This window comes from Equus przewalskii, chromosome 14 (genome assembly GCF_037783145.1).
Source record: "Equus przewalskii isolate Varuska chromosome 14, EquPr2, whole genome shotgun sequence".
NCBI classification, from domain to species: domain Eukaryota; kingdom Metazoa; phylum Chordata; class Mammalia; order Perissodactyla; family Equidae; genus Equus; species Equus przewalskii.
Window position 1 is genome coordinate 52,103,622 of NC_091844.1, and position 18,565 is coordinate 52,122,186.

At 49.3% G+C, this 18,565-nt stretch overlaps 1 protein-coding gene across 4 annotated transcripts in view; it reads right to left on the reverse strand.

Annotated features, from left to right (window-relative positions):
• EPAS1 (endothelial PAS domain protein 1) overlaps positions 1-18,156 on the reverse strand; it is an 87,039-nt gene extending 68,883 nt beyond the window's left edge. For 2 of the 4 annotated variants that reach the window (XR_011526107.1, XM_070572756.1), the window contains exon 1: positions 17,488-18,131. Coding sequence is in view for 2 of the 4 variants with exons in the window: in XM_070572756.1 (XP_070428857.1) it covers positions 17,488-17,513 (26 nt within the window). In the remaining 2 variants the exon portion in view is untranslated. Of the gene's footprint in view, positions 1-17,487 lie in introns of all 4 variants that reach the window. The other 2 variants (XR_011526106.1, XM_070572755.1) reach the window with 2 other exon arrangements.
• Positions 18,157-18,565: the final 409 nt, after the last annotated feature.

Genomic DNA, 18,565 nt, shown 5'->3' on the forward strand with positions numbered 1-18,565 from the left:
AGAAGAGCGTCTTTTAAAAGATACAGATTGTGCCACAAAATTTCAGGAGGGCAATACCAATTAAAACCTAAAATGGAGCTTATTTGAAATCTTGGTCACAGGAGCGCCACTGAAGAAAAACTCGTTCTCCCAGCCAGTGGCTCCTTGCTCAAAGCAGACACATGGGCCACACCGGGAGATCACCAAATTCAAAGGGAGACCCAGCCCCGACAGCCCTCATTGCCGCAACCTCGTCTATGTAATCACGTGATTTATTCCAAGCCCAGAGAAAGGCCTACACGGGCACAAAACCTTTTAATTTGTAGTTATTTCTGGGACACCAGAGCTGACACACTGGTCAGGAATATAAAAGAGATGCTGCTTTTCAGGTTTGAGAATAATCTTTGGGCTGGTTATAGCTTGTTTTCTGAGCCTGGACACGTCCGTGAATAGGGGTTGCATTATGATACATCTATAAGTGGAACTTAACACAGCTATATTAAATCAATGCACCACGGTAGCAGAGAAAATTCTGATATACTGTTCTATAGAAAATGCATTTTTTCCACAACAGCCTATAAGATGATAAAATTCTGTAATTACATATCCATATTTACCACACAGAAGAGAGGATGTTCACTATAGTGTTAACAGTGGTTATCTCTGGATAGTGGAATTTTGGTGATTTTTATTTTTATCTCGATGCCTTCCTGTACTATGACATTTTACAGGGAACATGTATACTTTTTATAATCAGAAGAAAACAACTTAGCTACTTTAAAAATAATTTCACAGGAGAGACAATTTATGGGGACTGAGGGGGTGAGGGATGTGCATGTGCACACCTGCACGGTCTCCTAACTACCCTGATGTTTAAGTCTCCCGCCGAGCAATGTGGGGGCCTTGCCCCCCCTGCCCTTGACCCACGGGGCCCGAGCACCCCTGGGAGACGTTCGCACATCCCTGTCCTCTCTCCACATCCTGCTCTCCGTCTAGCAGCGTCAGCGAGCTGCCCCCGCACTGGGGCAGCCATTCAAGAAGCAAGGAAATATTATGCAAGAGCACAGGAAGTCAGAGGAGACAGGATTCTGGGCAGGCCTGGCAAGCAGTCTGTGTGAACTCCAGTGAACAAGCGGACTTTGCTCAGTGGGGCTGAAGCCAGCAGAAAGCCTTCCCAGGGCGGCAAGGGAGAGCTGACCACCTCAGGTCTCTGGCCAGGGGGCAGCCATCCAGAACTTGCTGTACCTGATGTCAGGCAGATAAACCCGAGTCCCAGTATTTCTACTTTTTTGGCCCATGTTCAAGGTGACTCCCCGACACTCAGGCACAGTGACTCACCTCTGTCCCACATTGCACCCTCCCTCCCTCTAGTACAGCATGACTCCATTCAGTAATTTTCAAGCTTGTTCCTCTCAAGGCCACTGGCTTTCTAATTCAGTCCCCTCTCTCTTGTTGCCTCAGATCAAAGGACACAGTACTTTCAGATAGCTTGTCAATCATCTCATGTTAGGAACAACCCTGAGCACCCCAGATATGTTCATTTATACACACACACAAATATATATACATATGGATCATAGCAGTAATAACCCCTTCTTTTGCAGTAATTTATATTTTCCAAGCCCCAACCCAATCGGCAGGGCAAGGATCAGAGCAGCCACCTGACAGAGGTGGAAACTGAGGCTCAGAGGGAGCCCATGACAGGTTGCAGAATGACGGCGTCAGAGTTAGGAGCCTCCCAGTTAAGGGTGCTCTCTCTCAGCCCAGCAGCCTGCCTCCTTCTTCCCCAGCATCAGGAGGTGAGACACTGCCCCTCCTGACCACACAGCTCTTCCCTTCTGGAGAAACCACTGGGCAGCGCACATTCTGTCCCCCCTCCATCCATTTCCTTCTTAAGGGTGGTCCTGCTGCTGTTGTGGAAGTGGATCCAGTCCCTTCTCTGTGGCATCATGCCATGCCCAATAGTGACTTCCAAGTCTCCGCTCCTCTCCACTTTAACAGAACCTGCTCTCGGAGACAAGGGCGTTACAGGGGAATTGGAGAGGCTTCTCCAACCCCCCACAGATCACCTTTAACCTCCCATCCTCCTTCCATAAGGAAGCACCTGGAAACAGGAGTCAGGACCAGGCTCCACTGAGACCTCACTTCACAATGGAATTTGAACCCTAGAAAGAAAGAATCTTTGAGTCTATCTTGTCTGGTTCCTACCTACTGGCCCATTTTAAAGATGGACAAACTGAGGCCTGGAGGGCACCCAGCTGGTTTCCACTCCTCTGTCCTTTCCTCCAAGCCACAGGAATTCCACTGGACACACACACAGTACATTTCCCAAGCAAAAAGGGCCTCGATGTGAGTGGTGGGATAGACAGGCCTGGCAGAAACGGGGCTGTGGTTGCGGGATCTCCACTCCCCTTGCCTGTGTCAGGATCAGGCAGTGGCATTTCAACACACAGAACCAGCCACGTAGGGAACGTCACCCACCCAGTCATTGCCCCTGGCCTGACAATTGCTAATTGTGGTGAGGACCAAAGGTGGCATTCTCCTGGGACCCTGTTGTGGATTTCCAGACGTCACCAACCCACAATGGCCCCTACTCCTCTGGTGTAAACACTGCCAAATAAGACAAACAATAACATCACCACCGCAGAAAAACAAGGTGCCCAGAGAGACAGCACCAGTCAGCGGAGAGAGGCCAGGACCTGGGACTAGCAACACGGGCTCCTCCATTCTCTGGCTTTGTGATCACATGTTTGTGCCTCAGTGGTTTCATCTACGTGATGAGAATGACAACTACTTTAATCTACATCATGAGCTTTACAAAAAAATTAAGCACTGAACAAATTCAGAAATGATAATGCAGGGTGAGGACAAAGACCCAGCAACCCTGGCTTAATTATTTCACTTAACAAATATTGAAGGAGTACCTATAATGTGTGTGGCACTGCCCAAACACTAAGGATGTGGTGGTGAGCGAGTCAGCCCATCTCGGCCCTCAGGGAGCTTACAAACTAGAGGGGTAATAAGCAGACAAATAACATACAGCATGCGGGAAGTGTTGTTTAAAAAAAAAAAAAAAAAAAAAAAAGGAGCACAGAGATGGAGGCGTCCAGTTAACTGGGAGAGGTCGGGAGAGGTTTCCCTGAGGAGGTGACATTTAAGCTGAGACCTAAGGCCCAAGTCAGCTGGCCGGCCTCCGGGAGGGGCTGAGGGAAGGGCAAGCTCAGACACAAGAGGTCAGGGATGCTGCAGATGATGGATCTGAGGCCAGAGTTGAGTGACCTGCCAAGTCTCATGGTCACTAAGGCAGAGTCAGACTCTTCACATCCAAAGCCTCTTGCCGCTTCTAGTAACATCAGGAGGCCCAGGTATCCTCTGGGGGTCAGCATGCCCCTCATTTCTACATCTCCCAATAAGTCGTCTGACCTTTTAAAGTCCTTGGGCCAGACACTTAGTCCCTTCAGGAACCCACAATTAGGTCTTGCTCGTAAGATGTAAGGCAACAAGCGGGACCTGAGCAGATGTGGGCGGTTACGTCCCTTTAGGTCTAGAGATCTGGGGGTGCTAAATCAGAGGGCAAATTCCCATGGTAACAGGGAACCAGCTGGCATGGACCCTCTATCTCCACAGGTGAGGGGGGAACAGGCCAGGCATGGAAAGGGCACATCCAAGGTCAGACCATTTTTCAGGAGTTCTGGAAGGTTCTTTGGTCTCCTGGTGTTATCAGATTTCCTCACATCTCAGGGTATGGGAAAAATATAACACATACCCTAAAATCACTCTTGACAAGAGCTCATAACCCTAAAAAGCCCACCCGGGGGCAGGAGGTATAGGGCTGAAAGCAGGCGCCTCTTTTTAGATTGTTCTAAGACTCCCTTCCAACAGCAGTGAGGTCACCCCAACAGGTAACTATGTGCCGAGTGGTTATATTGCTGGGCTTGCTCATAATGATGCCTTCATGCTTTGCACTTTACACTTTTCAAAGGTCTTTCCAACGAGATAATGGTTGCAAAAATGATTTTTAAAGTGTAATATGCTTTCAAAACGTACGGTTTTATTGAAACTCTAGCCCCTTTTAACCTCATAATAGTGCTCTTCAAAAGCAGTTAGTGTCTAACCCCCATTTAGGAACGGAAACATGCAGAGAGGTTAAATGACCTGTCTTAGGTCATACAAGTCAGAAAAGGATCTAGAACAGTGTCTCAGACTCCTAGAGATGTTTGAGAGCTCCTCTGAACCTCATGTGGATGCAGGATTTGCCAGGGACACAAAACAAGTGAAGGTGGCCCTGGGATCATTTACAATCTGTTTGCCAAGACAAAGGCTAAGAAACGTGGAACTCTTGTGGTCATCCCCTGACACTAATTTTGGAGGCAAAGGAATTCAAGTGGGTGAAAGTTTGTCCCTTTCCAAAATAAACATGTACTCTGCCTTGGCCCAGAAGATCTAACTCAAGGAGAATTAAGTTACATCATTACCGTGTAACATTTGGATCCATACAAGGAGCTACAGGTGGCCCAGAATCGCAAGGCTTATGTTGAGCTGAATGCAGAAAATGGTTTCAGATGTGCTCAAGTGGTTGGCTCAAGAAAGAAAGAATCGATGTTCACAGTCATCTCAGACTCCTTTCTGCCTGGGTTCTCTGGTCACCAGGATTTCCCAAGGCCCAAAGCTGGCCAGCAGCTGCAGTGACCGCACCACCATCAAGTGTGCCCAGGTCCTATCACCTCACTGACCCAGGCGGGGAAAACAGTTTGCTGGGAGTTCAGCAGGGGCAAAGTTGTTATTTTTCAAAAGGAACTTTCACTTGGGAAAGGAAGAGAAAAAAAAAAAAAATACAAAGGGATAGTAAAGTAAATTTACAGATTTCGGACCCTAATGCTGTAGTCACAGATTAGCTTAGTCAGGACACCTTCCACTTCCTTCCTGAGGCTCACCTGCACCTGTGGGAAGGTAGATGCTAGACTCAAATTTCTAGCTCTGGCTAGATTTGAGTAAATGCCACTTTCTGACCTGTGGGGTTTCTTTGGACACCCCTGAGGCAGCTTCCCAGGGGTTGCCCAAGGTCCCAGACAGCCCTGTGTCTGGGCTGGGCTACACTGGGCTCTAGAGCTCTCTGCCACCTGTAGTCCCAGAGGAGGAAGGCTCCTTCCACCTGGCTCCAGAGGACCCTCCCTGGGCTCAGGCCCAATGTTGAGCAGCCTGCACACCACTGAATAAATCAATCGTCCCTGGGCTGGGCAGCAATTTCCCAGTTCCAAAACCATTTACCAATTACTGAGGGGACAGAAAAGGAATAAGAGACGAGACACGCAGTTGTCGTGATGAGATTAAATTCCAAGCCAAGAGTTTTCAGAAGCTGCAGCCTCCCTCGAAGTACCATTGGCCGGGGCATGCTAAAGTGATTTGTTGGCCTCTACTGGTCCCCAGTGTGGGATCTTCTCCAGTGATTCCGGATCCCTGGCCAAGGCCCTGTTCACAAGTGTCTAGCCATGACCTCAAGCACTTCTAAATACCCCCAGGGGAGAGTTACACCTGTTGGCAGAGGGGAAAAACCCCAGCCGTCCTACCCAGGTGACTCCAGAAAGATGGCTCCTTTTCTCTCTCTTCTGGCAGCACCTGGCCAAGAACATCGAGTTCGGGCTTTAGGGAATGGTGTAGCCACATAACAGGAAAGGAGAAGGCCAAGGAACTGCTCAGCTGCAGGGCTCCACACAGGGAGCGCAGTGAACAGTTACTGGCAGAGACTGACAGAGGGGATGGCCTGGCTTGGATTTGGCCATCCCTCTCCCTGCAAATAGTGGAGTGTTGAAGGGACTGTCCTATCTTTCTACAATGATCAGACTCAAAAACCCAGACTCTGAATGAGAAAGGGCAAGAAGAGATAGAATGAAAGCCCTTATCAAATTATCAAGGGGACAAAGACTTTGCCATCAAAATGAGAACACGGGATGAGGTGACTGCACTCCCTCCTCAGAGCCTGAAGGAAGCTATTTTAGAATACAGCAAGCTGTCCCCTTCCACCGCCCCTCTGCACACTGGGAAGCATTTATTACCCTGAGGGGTATAGTCCAAAAAGAAAAATATTTCAGAGTGATTCGGGGACATGTGCAGACGACTGATTTCCTAAGGGACATGGGGAGGACATTTGTACTCTTTGAGGTCATTCTTATGGAGGGCAACCATGGCCTCCTCCAACCACCCCTTGGTGTTCACACTAGAGCCAGGTTCCTGGTTGGGAGATAACGGAGGTGCCCTGAGCAGCTCCCTTAGGTCCTGCTAATTCTTAAGAGAGGCAGGCACTGCTCCCATGGCCCCAAGATGGCGCAAAGATTCTATCACAACATGAGTCAGGGGGACTATCCCTAAACTTCCCAATACCAGCCTAGGCCTGGTCTTCATCTCCCTTCCATTAACAGAGCTCCAGATTCAGCTCTGGAAGGAGATGGCTTACCACCCCTGGCCTGTACACCCTGTTTATTCCTGCCTCCTCATTTTACTCAAGCTGTTCAACCCAACTGGAATGCCCCATACCCATCTGCCTATCCAAATTCTACCTAATCTTCAAGACCTAAATGCTCCTCCTTTAAATCTCCCTCTAATCTATGCTCTCTAATCTATCACCTCCCTTTTAACTATTCGCAACACACAGGATTTATCCTTATTCACTCTCAATTACTATCAATTTTCCATAGTTTGTTCAACGTTTTATTTAAGCCAGTTCTGACTTCATTGCAAGATAGCAACATCTTAAAGATAGGGCTAGGACAACCACTAACTACCATAACCATATCGCATTGTTTTAAACAAATCATTTTAGGAATTCCTTGACTCACCAATTAGACTATAAGCACTCTGAGCACAGGCTCCATCTAATGCCTCTTTGCAACCTCACTGTGGCCTGGCACCTGAATTTGGTAGGTAACCTAGAAAGGTTTACACACAGCGATGATGCCAGTACCCCCACAAACCTTACCACATGCATGGCGGGTGACAAAGGAGGATGGGTGTGGTGATCTGAGCAAAAGTTTCTGCTTGTGCCTCTAACCCTCTGCATGACACTTCCAAAGTTCCTGACACAGACAGAATTACTGAGTTTACAAACAATTACTGGGCACCAAATGGGGGCCTCTGTTCTGGGTGCTGGGGGAAGAAAGAACAGAAAAAGATGACTGGATCCCTGCTCTTGAAGGGCTTACCAGCCAAGCAGTGATCAGGGACAGATACACAGATACACACACACACACACACACACACACTCACTCACTCACTCACTCACTCAGAAGTAAGCTGTAAAAGCAGCACACAAATAATAAAATAGAGACTGAGGACCATACAAATACAGGGGTAATAAATGTGCTGCTCATGAGGGAAGGCTCCCCAGGGAAGATGACTTCCAAGCAGAGAGCTGGCACTCCCTGGCACACTCTTTCCCATCCAGCTTTTATTAACTTTGAGGTTAACCTGGAGCATTCTGTTGTTTGGCTGGTACTTGCCTTGGTGTACTGGGCATTCTTGACACAATACAAGGATGTAAAACTATGTATCAACAAGACCTGCCTGTGGGCCCCCTCAATTTTTTATTTTCATTTTTCTTTCTTTATTTTAAAAGGAAAATGAGTAAAGGGCTCAAATCTATATGAATGAGAAAAGCAGAGCCTAAAAGGCAGGCTTTTCAAGTGACCCAAGGGACATCAACAGAGCAATTCTATGATATTTTTTAAGCATGATTTTAGGGACTCAAAACAGGCAAAGTATTATAGGGCACATCAGAAAGTTAGACATCCTTGCCCTTGAGCAACATGCAGTGTTGTTGGAAAGACAAGAACACATAAAATGTCATTAGATAACAAGGAAATATAATCAGGCAGGCTCTTTGGCAAACATAACCAAGAGTTAGAAACAAGTGGAGGGGGAGGTGCCACCGTGGGAATTACTACAGAGGGTTGTGTAGGAGTTAGGCTTTCACTAGGAAAGTGGGAGATATTTGAGTAGAAAGAGAGGACAGCATCCAAGATGGAGGGACTAGGGTGAGAGACCAGAGGTGGGAATGAGTCCTGTGATGGGGGGTGAACAAGCCTGTGGGGCAGAGGCAGTTGCTTAGGAAGCATGTTGGGTGATGGCGAACGAGGTGAGAGAGCTGGGGTGAGGTCCCTTACTGTCAATGAGATGAACTTCCACTGCCACATAGGCTGCCTTTGGGAAGAAAATTGGGCCGAGGATCCATGCCTTCATTCAGGCTCTGTTTGTGGCTAGCTAATCCTTGGAGATCTTTAAGAAACACTCAAATCTGCAAAAGAAACCTCTTTCTCACCCTGAAGACTCTCCATGCTCCAAGGACATGACGACTCAGCCTTAAATAGGCCTAAAATAGGGCCAGTATCAGCACCATGCAAACCTCTCTGAGAGGCTAGCAAAGCTATTTCAGCAGCCAGGCCCCCTCCTAGCCAGTTAGGTAGCAGGGAAATGCACAGGGCACTAACTTCCACAAAACACCAGAAATCTCGGAGAGTGAGGGTGCCACACAGTGGACTAGGATTTCCCCATCTTCCTGACCACCCCAAAGGGCGCACCAAATGGGAGGAGCACGTCAGCTGAGCCAGGACATGCAGAGTGAAGGCAAGGAAGCCAAAAAACTGAGAAGGGCCTGGCTCCCATGCCTCACCCACCATTAATTCCCCTACATCCCTGGTATGGAATAAAAGACACACTCCTACTGTGAGGTGACATGGTTAAATTTATAGAAGCTCCCTTGTCACCAGTGAAATGTGACCTTCATACTTTTCTTATCTTAATATCTGGGTAAACATTTGTTGTGCAAGTACACAAATAAAGGTTCTAAAGGTGAAATGTGGTATGTCTGGTAACACCATGCTGCTTCAAACCCAGGCACCAGAAAGCCCTTTTAGCTCTGCAGATGCCTTCTCTCTCCCGTATACCCTGGGCACCAAAATTAGCTTCATCAACCTCAGCCAGTGCTGGAGTGAATGCTGCCATTCTAAAATAGCATCTGAGAACTCTTGGAAACAGAGGAGAGAAATACAAGGGTATAGTGGTTTACAGACTCTTACTAAAGAAACCAATTTCACTAGAGAGCTCTTTAAACCAAATACATAAATGAGCCTTATCAGGATTTATCCTGGAATCTCTATAAAGTGAATGATATTCTTCCAGCTCCCTGAATCTCACACGGCACATTTTATGCATCCTGATTTTACTCCATTAAGCACAATTGTTGTCATTCAGGAAAAATATTACAGAGATATGTTCATAAAAGAGTGTTTAGAAAACGACCTGTGCTTTAACTCAAAATTTTACTTTAGTAACTTGAACAGTCCTACCATTTCTAGAATATTCTGTAAAAACATCACGTGTCCCATTTCCCCGTATATTTGATCGTCCAGAATTGACTTTTTAAATTTTGTTTTGAAGTCTGGAAGAATGGATCAACCCTCAAACAGCCCCTGACAAGCATAATTTTCTGTTGTTTCCACATGGAATTCATAAACAGAGCCAAGCAACCGATTTTCTCGTGTGTGCTTAAAGCCACTTTTCCCTGCAACTGCTTATGACGTATTTTTCCAGGATAATCTTTCTCAACACTCCAAAGTGCTTCAGCAACAGGAAGTCATAAAGGTAGGAAGGAGGCCTGTAAATATTTGCTGTCATTACTCATTAGTAATGAGAATAGTTAGCATTGAAACGTGAATCACCCACTTTGTGCTCTTGGCTCTTCATCACCTTGTAGCAGGAACCCAAGGGGACACACAGGGGCCTAGCCTCACCATCGACTCTGGGGTCCAGTTCTAGGTTTCAACACAGACGGCCTGGTTTGCTTCTTTCAGCAGCTCAACTTCCCAAATATAAAATTAGGATGACGGGTTGCCCTTCCTTCTCCCCACCCCCGACACAGAGGCAACCAGGACAAATAGTGTACCAAGTGACGACAATATGAAAATTTTTTATCTAGAGTAAAATGCATGTATTTGTTAATATGAATACAACATCAAGAGACAGAGAGAGCAGTCTGGCTAGACACACAGCACAGCGATTTAAATGATTACTACAAAAAAATACTCATACAGTCTGACATTTTAAATGATTTAAAAAATGCTTCTGAACTGTCTCAGATTGAGCCCATGTGTCCTCTTATTTGCAGCAAACCACTGACTTCCCACAGTCATAGGTTGAGAGCAGGGAGAAAAGGAGACCAAAAGAGTTGACTAAAGCTGTTACAGAGTTGATTAACTTCTACAAAGACCATGATATTGGCTGTACCCCCAGCATTTGCGGGCAGCCAACAGCCATGAGGGCAAACCTCCACCATCACAACATGAGAGCAGCATAATGGAGCCATTTTCCCACTCATGTGGGACCCAATAAAAATCACTAATCTCTTATGATTCCTACCACTAACCTCTGAGGTTTGATTTTTTTATTGGAGGGTACCATAGAAAGGGGATGCAGGAAGTCACTGGAGGAATATAAGAAGAGAGTTCTAACAATCCACTTCCATGGCTTTGTAGAATTGGGAAAATGCCAGATGGATGCACGTCAGATAAATATATTTTTTAAATGGGGTCATTTTTCTTACTGAAAAATCACTCTCTTTGAAATATCTTTCCACATGAGAAAAGGCACTGCTTCCCAGAGGCATTATCTTGCAGAGGTTACTTGTAACTTTAAAACTGAAGAATTTTTCCAAGTTAAGGGGAAAAAATGTGCCTCCTGGAAACACGTGAAACTTCTGGTGGTCACGCCACATAATAAGAGTTTCGCTAATGTACAAGTGGCCTCTGGAAACAGCCTAAGGCAGTCACACAAACCAGTATTTCTTGAGAAATTAGAAAAAAAACAAGGCCACTTCAAGTAGATAACATTCTGGTCCATTCCGCATCTGTCTCCTTGGCTCCAGAGATCTCAAAGGGCCCCGCCACTCTTCTTGACTTTATACTTGCAGATCAGGTCTGCAGCTTTCAATAGCAGGACCAGACAACTGGCAACAAATTACACTCAACCCCTACTTGAAAACTGCAGATGCTGTGAGTGGCACGTACCCACGCATGGCTACTACACATAGGTGACGTGCAACTGCCAATATGGTTTGCTTCTCTCTCTGTTATGATATGTGTTGATGCAATTACATTTTACAGCATTGGGAGAAGGCAAGAAGCCCTCCTAGGTTCCCAACGCAGAGGCCAGTGGTGTGGTGGCTGTGAAAGCTCAGGGTTCATCAGAGAAAGGGCTCTATAAAAATGCAGCATATTATTATTGCGACGATCATAGCTATTCTTTATTCCCCCATCCATTCTTTCCTCCCTGTGTTTGCAATTTCAAAAGATCAAAAGAGCCAGAGGAAGTCTTGTGCATCTTGATTTGGAGATGGTTCTTTAGAAGCCACAGAGGAAGAGCTTCTAACAGGTCCTTCTGCACAATGGAGTCCGAGGCTAAAGTAATTATTGACGTCTTGCCACCAGTTAAGGGTGGGAGGTGGAAAGCTTTGAACTTCTTGGGGGCAGCAGAGAACCACCTCCTATCAGAGTTGAGGAAAACTCACGAAAAATAACAATTTCCAGGACTTCTAAGTCTACCCTTCAGACCTTCAATCCCTGTCTGCGTGTGAGGTTCAATACAAGTGGTGAGTCACAAAAGAGAGAAGTGATTATAATAACTACAAATACAAGAACAAAAGCGGTTATCATTTATAGAGTACTTACCACGAGTCGGGCACGGTATGAAATGCTTTATAGATATCTTAGGTCAGGTAAGGCAGTTTGGATCACTGGGTAAGAGCACAGACTCCAGAGACAGGTTGCCCAGTTTGAATCGCAGCCCCACCCACACTACCTATTTGACCTTTGGCAGTTCACCTTTCTATTCTTCATCTTTCCCATCAGTGAAATGGGGATAATAACAGAGCTTATCTCACAGGGTTGTTATGAGGATTAAAAGAGTTAATCTATGCAAAGTTCTGAGGAGGTGCCTGCTATCTAAGTGTTAGGGTTGTTTTTGTTTGTTCCTACCATTTTTTGATTTCTATTAAGGATACAAAATTCCTAGTGCATGGAAGACCTCCAAATAACTGAAGATGATGGAAAACGTAAGGATAAATTTTCATGGCTGCTTTAAGAAGCATTAACAAAATGAATCACATCAGAACCAACCTTGTGCAGGGCACTCCACTCCCCTTCCTTCCGCTCCTGAGGGCAGACATGCAGGTGGATCGACAGGCCAGCCAGGGACAGGTAAGGTTAAGCTGCACCGCAGAATCTCACTAGGTGCACACATCCCCCTCCTCCCCCATCTCTAAGACAGGGAGAGACACTGGCAGTGAAATGCAGGAACTATCCGGGACTTGAACAGAAAGATCCAGAAATGTAAGGCAGTCACTTAATCAGACATCTAAGAGCAAGGGCTTGCCTTATCCAGATCATAGAACCTTTGAAAGGCTATTGAGAGCTGAACAGACTTCCCTCAAGAAAATAAAAAAACATTCTAGCACCCAGTTTCAGAGGCTTACAGGTGACTCCCTGAAGCCCATTCACAAAGCCCAGGTTATGAAGCTCCCTCTCCTTTCTTGGCCTTCCTAGAGCACAGGTGCCTCCACTGCTCTCCTCAGTGGGACCAGAACCTCCATCACTATCACTCCCGGAGCCCTCCTGGACACCTCCCTCCAGACCCTCACCAAAGCACGTGTGTAAAGAACAGCAAACCTTCAACTGCGGGGGCCTTTCTGTCCATGGTGTCGAAGTACCATACTCTTGAACCTCCATTTTTTCTTTATCCTCATTATCCCCAACACTACTTACCCTCATTTGACCTTCCCTCAGAGGCAGCCTCTATGCCGGTGGTTGGCACCAACCTTGCATGATTCTAGAGAAAACTATGAACCAACTCTCTCACCCTCAAACACACACAATATTTTCAACAATTGTACGTGGTTACTGCCTGAAATGCTACTAAGAGCTTCTTACCTTTAGCTTCAAACGATTTGATCCCAACAGAAAAGTCACATGTAAGCTGCTAGCTACCTATATTTTTAGTTAAGCTTCCTCGTGTGTCCTTTTTTTCCCCTCAAACTAAGCAACTTGAAGACAAGGACCACGCCCCCTATTTCTTAGTATCGCTTCATCATTCTAGAGTAGGAACAGGTGTTCGATACAGATGTGTTGTCTTATGGATTTATATCACGGTGTGACTAGCAGAGCTGGAGACTAGACACTGGTACTGGGGAGGGTGGGGCTAAAGGGCAGTTGGGGGCTCTACAAGCAAACATTGCTAACTTATATTGGCAAAAGCCCTGCCTGTTATGAACTACCAGTGACAGTGCTGAAAGCAAAAGGAAAGATTCATTAGGCTGAAATGAAAAGGAACACTCATGTTGGTACGGGGCAGAACTGAGGAAAACACAAAAAAGCAAATACCACTGCACAGATTTCCTGAGAAGTGGAAAAGCCTAAACCTTGAGATAATTAATGACAGCAAATACTTTCAAATGTGTTGGGCTAAAATCCTGGAACACTAAGAATTCTCTAATTGGTTCCTTCCATACGTAAACATTTTATACAATAGATTCCCAAAAAGTTGAGGATCACCCTACACACACACAGATACATAGAGAGAGACAGACAGACAGAGAGACAGACTGACTGATTTACATTCCAAGTGAATTAAACAGCTTTAGTCTCACGGTTGTCACTCCTGGTGAAAATATCAAGTCAGCCACTACAGGAATCAATCGAGTTGCTGCTTGAATGTCTCTGCTGATAGGGAGCTCTCTACTTCACAAAGCAATCTGCTCCACTTGGGAACAGTCCTTTGCCTTGGTTTTGTTTAATGAGGTCCACATACAAGTAGATTTTTTTCTACGTAAAAAAAAGGGAGAGAACTAAAACAATGAATTCATACTTCCCGAAGTTTACAGACACTGGAACTAGCATCAACTCTGCTTCCTTTTTTGCAAAAAGCAAACAGAATCACCCCTGTGCAGCCTGAAGTCTTTTATAATTGTCTAGAAGAGCAAATCTCCTTCCTACAAGGTTCACTGGTTTGGAGGCGGCTAGAGGAGGGCAGGCTAATCCTTTGGAAATCACCCTCACTGTCCAGAGGGACTTCAGGGCTGCGGGTACTATTTTGTCAAGAACAGGAAAACTTAAAGTAATGACCAGGGTTCTGATTCTCACCAGCGCCAACTTTCCCTGTGTCTGGAGGTCACTTAACCTCTCTGGGTCTGTTTCCTTATCCAGAAAGAGAAACTTTACACAATTTCCATGGTCCCTTATAAAATCTAAGCTCTCCATTAGCGACACTGAAAAAACCTGTAGCCACAGCATTCTTTTGAGCTTCATGGAAGCTATGTGGATTAAGTTTTAAATACCTGAACCTATAACGTGTTACGTCAATTCCTCATCATCCCTGCATTCTTGTAACGCAGTGGAAGCAGGTATCAAATGTTGAAGTAATATTTGTAGAAAATACACTTAAGAAAAACTGTCCAGCAATATTTTTGCCTTCACAGAATTGGAAAAAGATGGAGTTTGATTTTAATTTAGCAGAGGAATAACTACATCCAGCTGGCAGGGGGAAGAGGAGACAGTTCCAAAGCTTTGATCCAGATGTCTCTGACTTCCCTTCCACTGCTGGCCCCAAAGTGTCTTCCAGAAAGGTGCTCTGAGCTGGGTGTGGCTTTGGTCCCTGATTATCCAAGGATCTCATTTACATTTACCTGAACCACTCTCCAATCCCCAGGTACCTAAGAACTTCCAGGCTGTTCTCTCTCAGAAATTGTTTTACCAGGAGGTAAGTCACCTAGACACTTTTCAGCTCTTCATAGAGTCAGGAAACACAATGAGACCTCCACTTCATTCCTGACAGATGGGTGCAGAAAGGTGAGTACAGTGTCCTTCCCAAACTTCAGTTTCTGACCATCTCTGACGTCACTGGGAATGCCCACTACCACCAAAAGAGCACACTTTGATATTCCCTACTGAGGCTGGCCAGCCAGCCAGCCAGCCAATGTTTAGAAAGCAAACTCTTTCTTATTAAACATTAACTTATCCATCAACGCATGAACGTTTTGGAACAAAATAATCCTGCCCACTTCTTGAAGGATTGTTGTTAGAAGGAACATTGCAAATTGAATTCGGGGGAAGAAATAGCTCTTCTGAACCAGAAGAATCACAACTCTTAAGAAACTGATGCCCAGAATCAAGATATGAGAGCTCCCTGGGCAGGCACCACACTGCACTTGTGAGGTGCTCCGGGAAAGCGAAGGACAGTCACTTATATGACACACCAACTTTCAATGTGTTCGTTCACATATTTTAATTACACTTTGGTCCCGCAAGGAGCCTGCAGCCGGCAAACAGAGCCAGACGCGAAAAGTAAATAAGTCTCAAAACAATTAGCCCAATAGGAATTGGACAACCCCTCACTGGACTCTGGACGGCGAGGGACGCGCTTGTTTGCCCTGCCAGTCTGCGACACAAAAATCAAGGCAAGTCGCAGACACACTCGGCGGCCACCAGCTCTCACAGGCAATCCCCGCAGTGGTTCTTAAACCCGCCGCTCTCCCGAATAATTCGGAATCCGATGACTCAACTTTCTTCCTGCTCCCATTCCAGCTCCCTCTATCTCTAACGAAGGAGCCACTACAGCCCAGTATGTCCAAATAAATTTTCCCCCCGCTCCCAAATTTCTTGCGACGATTAAAATAATGCACAGGACCCGGCGCTGGCAGCGCGGGAGAAGCTGACACTTCACACATCTGTCAAGATTACCATCAGGCCCCACCTACGTGATTGCGACATTCACCGACTGGCATCGCAGTTGTAAAACGTACAAGTTCCCTCGCTGGCTGCGGAGCCAGAGCGCGCGCAAAGGAGCTGACTGTAACTTTGTTTTTTGACTGTTCAGTCCTTATTATTGGCATTATGATACAGGCTATATCGGTTTTACAAAATGCTTTGGAATCTTAAAGTTTCTTCCCTGCTTCGCCGTCCTTCAAAGAGACAGGACCCCAGGGCTGCTCCGAGGCCCCCGGGGGCGCGGCCTCAGGGCCCAGGGTGGTCGGGCCAAGGCTCCCTCACCCGTCTCAGGCCCGGGGGCGCCACAGTGACGCGGGAGGGGGAGCCGCGGCCCGGAAGGGGGAGCCAGGCTCTCCTCCCCCTAGCGATCCGAGAGCGAAGGGCCCGGGCGCCCAGCCAGAACGGGCGCTATTCGCTCCCGTTTATCAAATCCTTATCGGTGTCCGAGGCGGGAACCGCCGCTTTCGACCAGAGGATACGCGGTTTCTGGCTCCGGTCCCGCCGTGGAAATCGGGACACGAGCAAATGAACCCAGGCTCTGAGCTCTCCGGGCCCCCGGCTCGAAGCCAGTCACCCTCTCCCTTCGCGGCTGGGTCCCCATCCCCGCACCAGCTCTCGGCCGCCCGGCAACAGATCTCCCGCGGCTCAGGCTGTTCAGCCCGCCGCGCGTTCCCTTCCAGTCCCCGCAACCCAGCCCTGCCAAGGCGCGCCGAGTGAAAGCTCCAGCCCACCCGGGCAGCACCAGCGGAGAGGAGGAGGAGCCGGCCAGGCGGCGAGCCCGGACCCACGTCCGCGCGGCCGCGCCGTGCGCTCGCACCGTCGCAGGCCGAGGGCCGGGCCGGGAGCGGCCGGGAGGGGGCGGGAGGGCAGCGAGAGTTGGCCGGAGTTCCCTCTCACCCAGTGCCGAGAGGCTGGCGAGGGCAAGCGGGCAGACCGTGGCTGCCCTTCTCTGTCCTCTTGGGAGAGAGATACTCGGAGCTGTTGAGAGCGCCCAGTGTCGCCATCCCCTCCCCGCACACCAAGACACCTGCCCCTGCGAGGCAGCCCGGCCCACGGCCCACTACCCACTCGCCCGCGAAGTCAAGGTGCGGGACTACGAAAGGAGTTTCTCCAAGCTTCAGTGGGGTCTGGAGACCCGGAGTGGGGCCCTTCGCTGCGTCCTGGCCCCTCCGCGGGGACGCGTCCCAGCGTCGCGCTTCGCCTCCGGCCCCTTGCCAGCTTGGGGCGCAGCGCGGGCATAGCAGCTCATTTGGAAGGACCCAAAGGGTCCCGAGGAAAAGAAAGAAGTGGGTGCTGCCCCACACGCGAGACGCGAGGAAGTCGAAAGCTGTCCTGAGTCGAATCAATCCAGAAACATTTCAACGTGCTGGCCACGAAAGTTTGGTGCGTGGCTGTGGGGGGCGAGAGGGATTGGAAGGCACGGCAGGAGCACCTCCGACCTCCAGGGCTATCTCCTTCGGCCTCCTGGCCTCCTTGCGGGCGCAGATTCCCGACTCCTTCGGGCCCCAGAACTCTCCACTGCGAAGCCTCAGCTCCGCGTCCCCAGACGGGGCACCTGCTCTCTCCCTCAACACCTTCCAAACCGATCCTCAGACCTCAAAGACCTCTCCGCACTCCTCTCCCAGCCGCGCTCGGTCGCGCCGGCCCCGCGCAGCCCCACCACCCCCTCGGACCAGCCCCCTCGCCGGCTCGGACGCCCGTTTACCTCTTCTTCTCCTTGTCAGCTGTCATTGTCGCGGTGGCCCTTTGGGACTCCAAGCACCTGGGCTCCACGGCCGGTGGGGGCTGCAGCCGCTGCCTTCGCTGTGGCCCTCGCCCAGTCCCTGGGCCGGGCCGGTGTTACAGGTCCCGAGCGCCCCGCACAGTCAGGTGGAAGTTTGCGGGCGGCTGGCTAGGTGCGGGGGAGGAGGGTGGAGAAAGGTGACCGGGAGGAACCTGCACGAGGAGGCGGGGTCGGGGAACGGAGTGGGAGGAGGCTGTCAAACGCAAAAAGAAGGCAGCGAGAAGGAAATCAAAGTTCCTTTTTCCCTCGAAAAGGAGTCACTTTTCTGGGTTTTCAAAAAAAAAAAAAAGAAGAAAGAAGTGGCTCGAACGACGGGAGTTGGAAGAGTCCGGGGCCGGGCGGGCGCTGCCGCTGAGATGACCATACAGTCTCAGGACACTGCCGAGGATTGTACGGCCCCCTCAGGAGAGCTGGGGCGAGAGCGCGGCGGGCGCCGGAGCTGCGAGCGGGCCGCTCTCGAAAGTCCGGCTCGCGGGGCTGCCAGCCCACTTTAAAAACTCCTGCCGCCGGCGCGGGGGAGGGCGCGAGGGGCGCGGGCGCGGGCGCGGGGCGGGGCGGGCGCGCGCGGCAGGCCCCGCCTCTGCCCGCCCCGCCCGCGCCGCGCGCCGGGGCAGCCCACCGCGCGCGGGCCAATGGGGAGGCGCGGCCGCAGCCTCTGCCCTGACCCGCCCGCCCCCTGCCCCCGCGCTCGGCTCCGCCGCGGCCCGCCCGCCCCGCCTCCTCCCTCCGCAGTTCCAGGAGTTGTTTATGAGGTCGATGGGGTGGCGGGGAGCAAGGTGGGAGTTCACACCCGGGAGGCGCAGCTTATGGGGGGGATCAGCGGCAGCGAGAAGTCGGTCTCCGGGAGCGCTGCGGGGCAGCGGGAGTGCGCCTCTGCGCCGGTGTCCTCCCACCTCTGCCATGCCCTTGGGACGAGGGCAGGACCGCGAGCGCCCAGGGTCTCCGCGGTGCCGAGCTCCCCGCGTCCCTCGCCCGGCTGCGTGGCCCCTCGGGCCGGTGG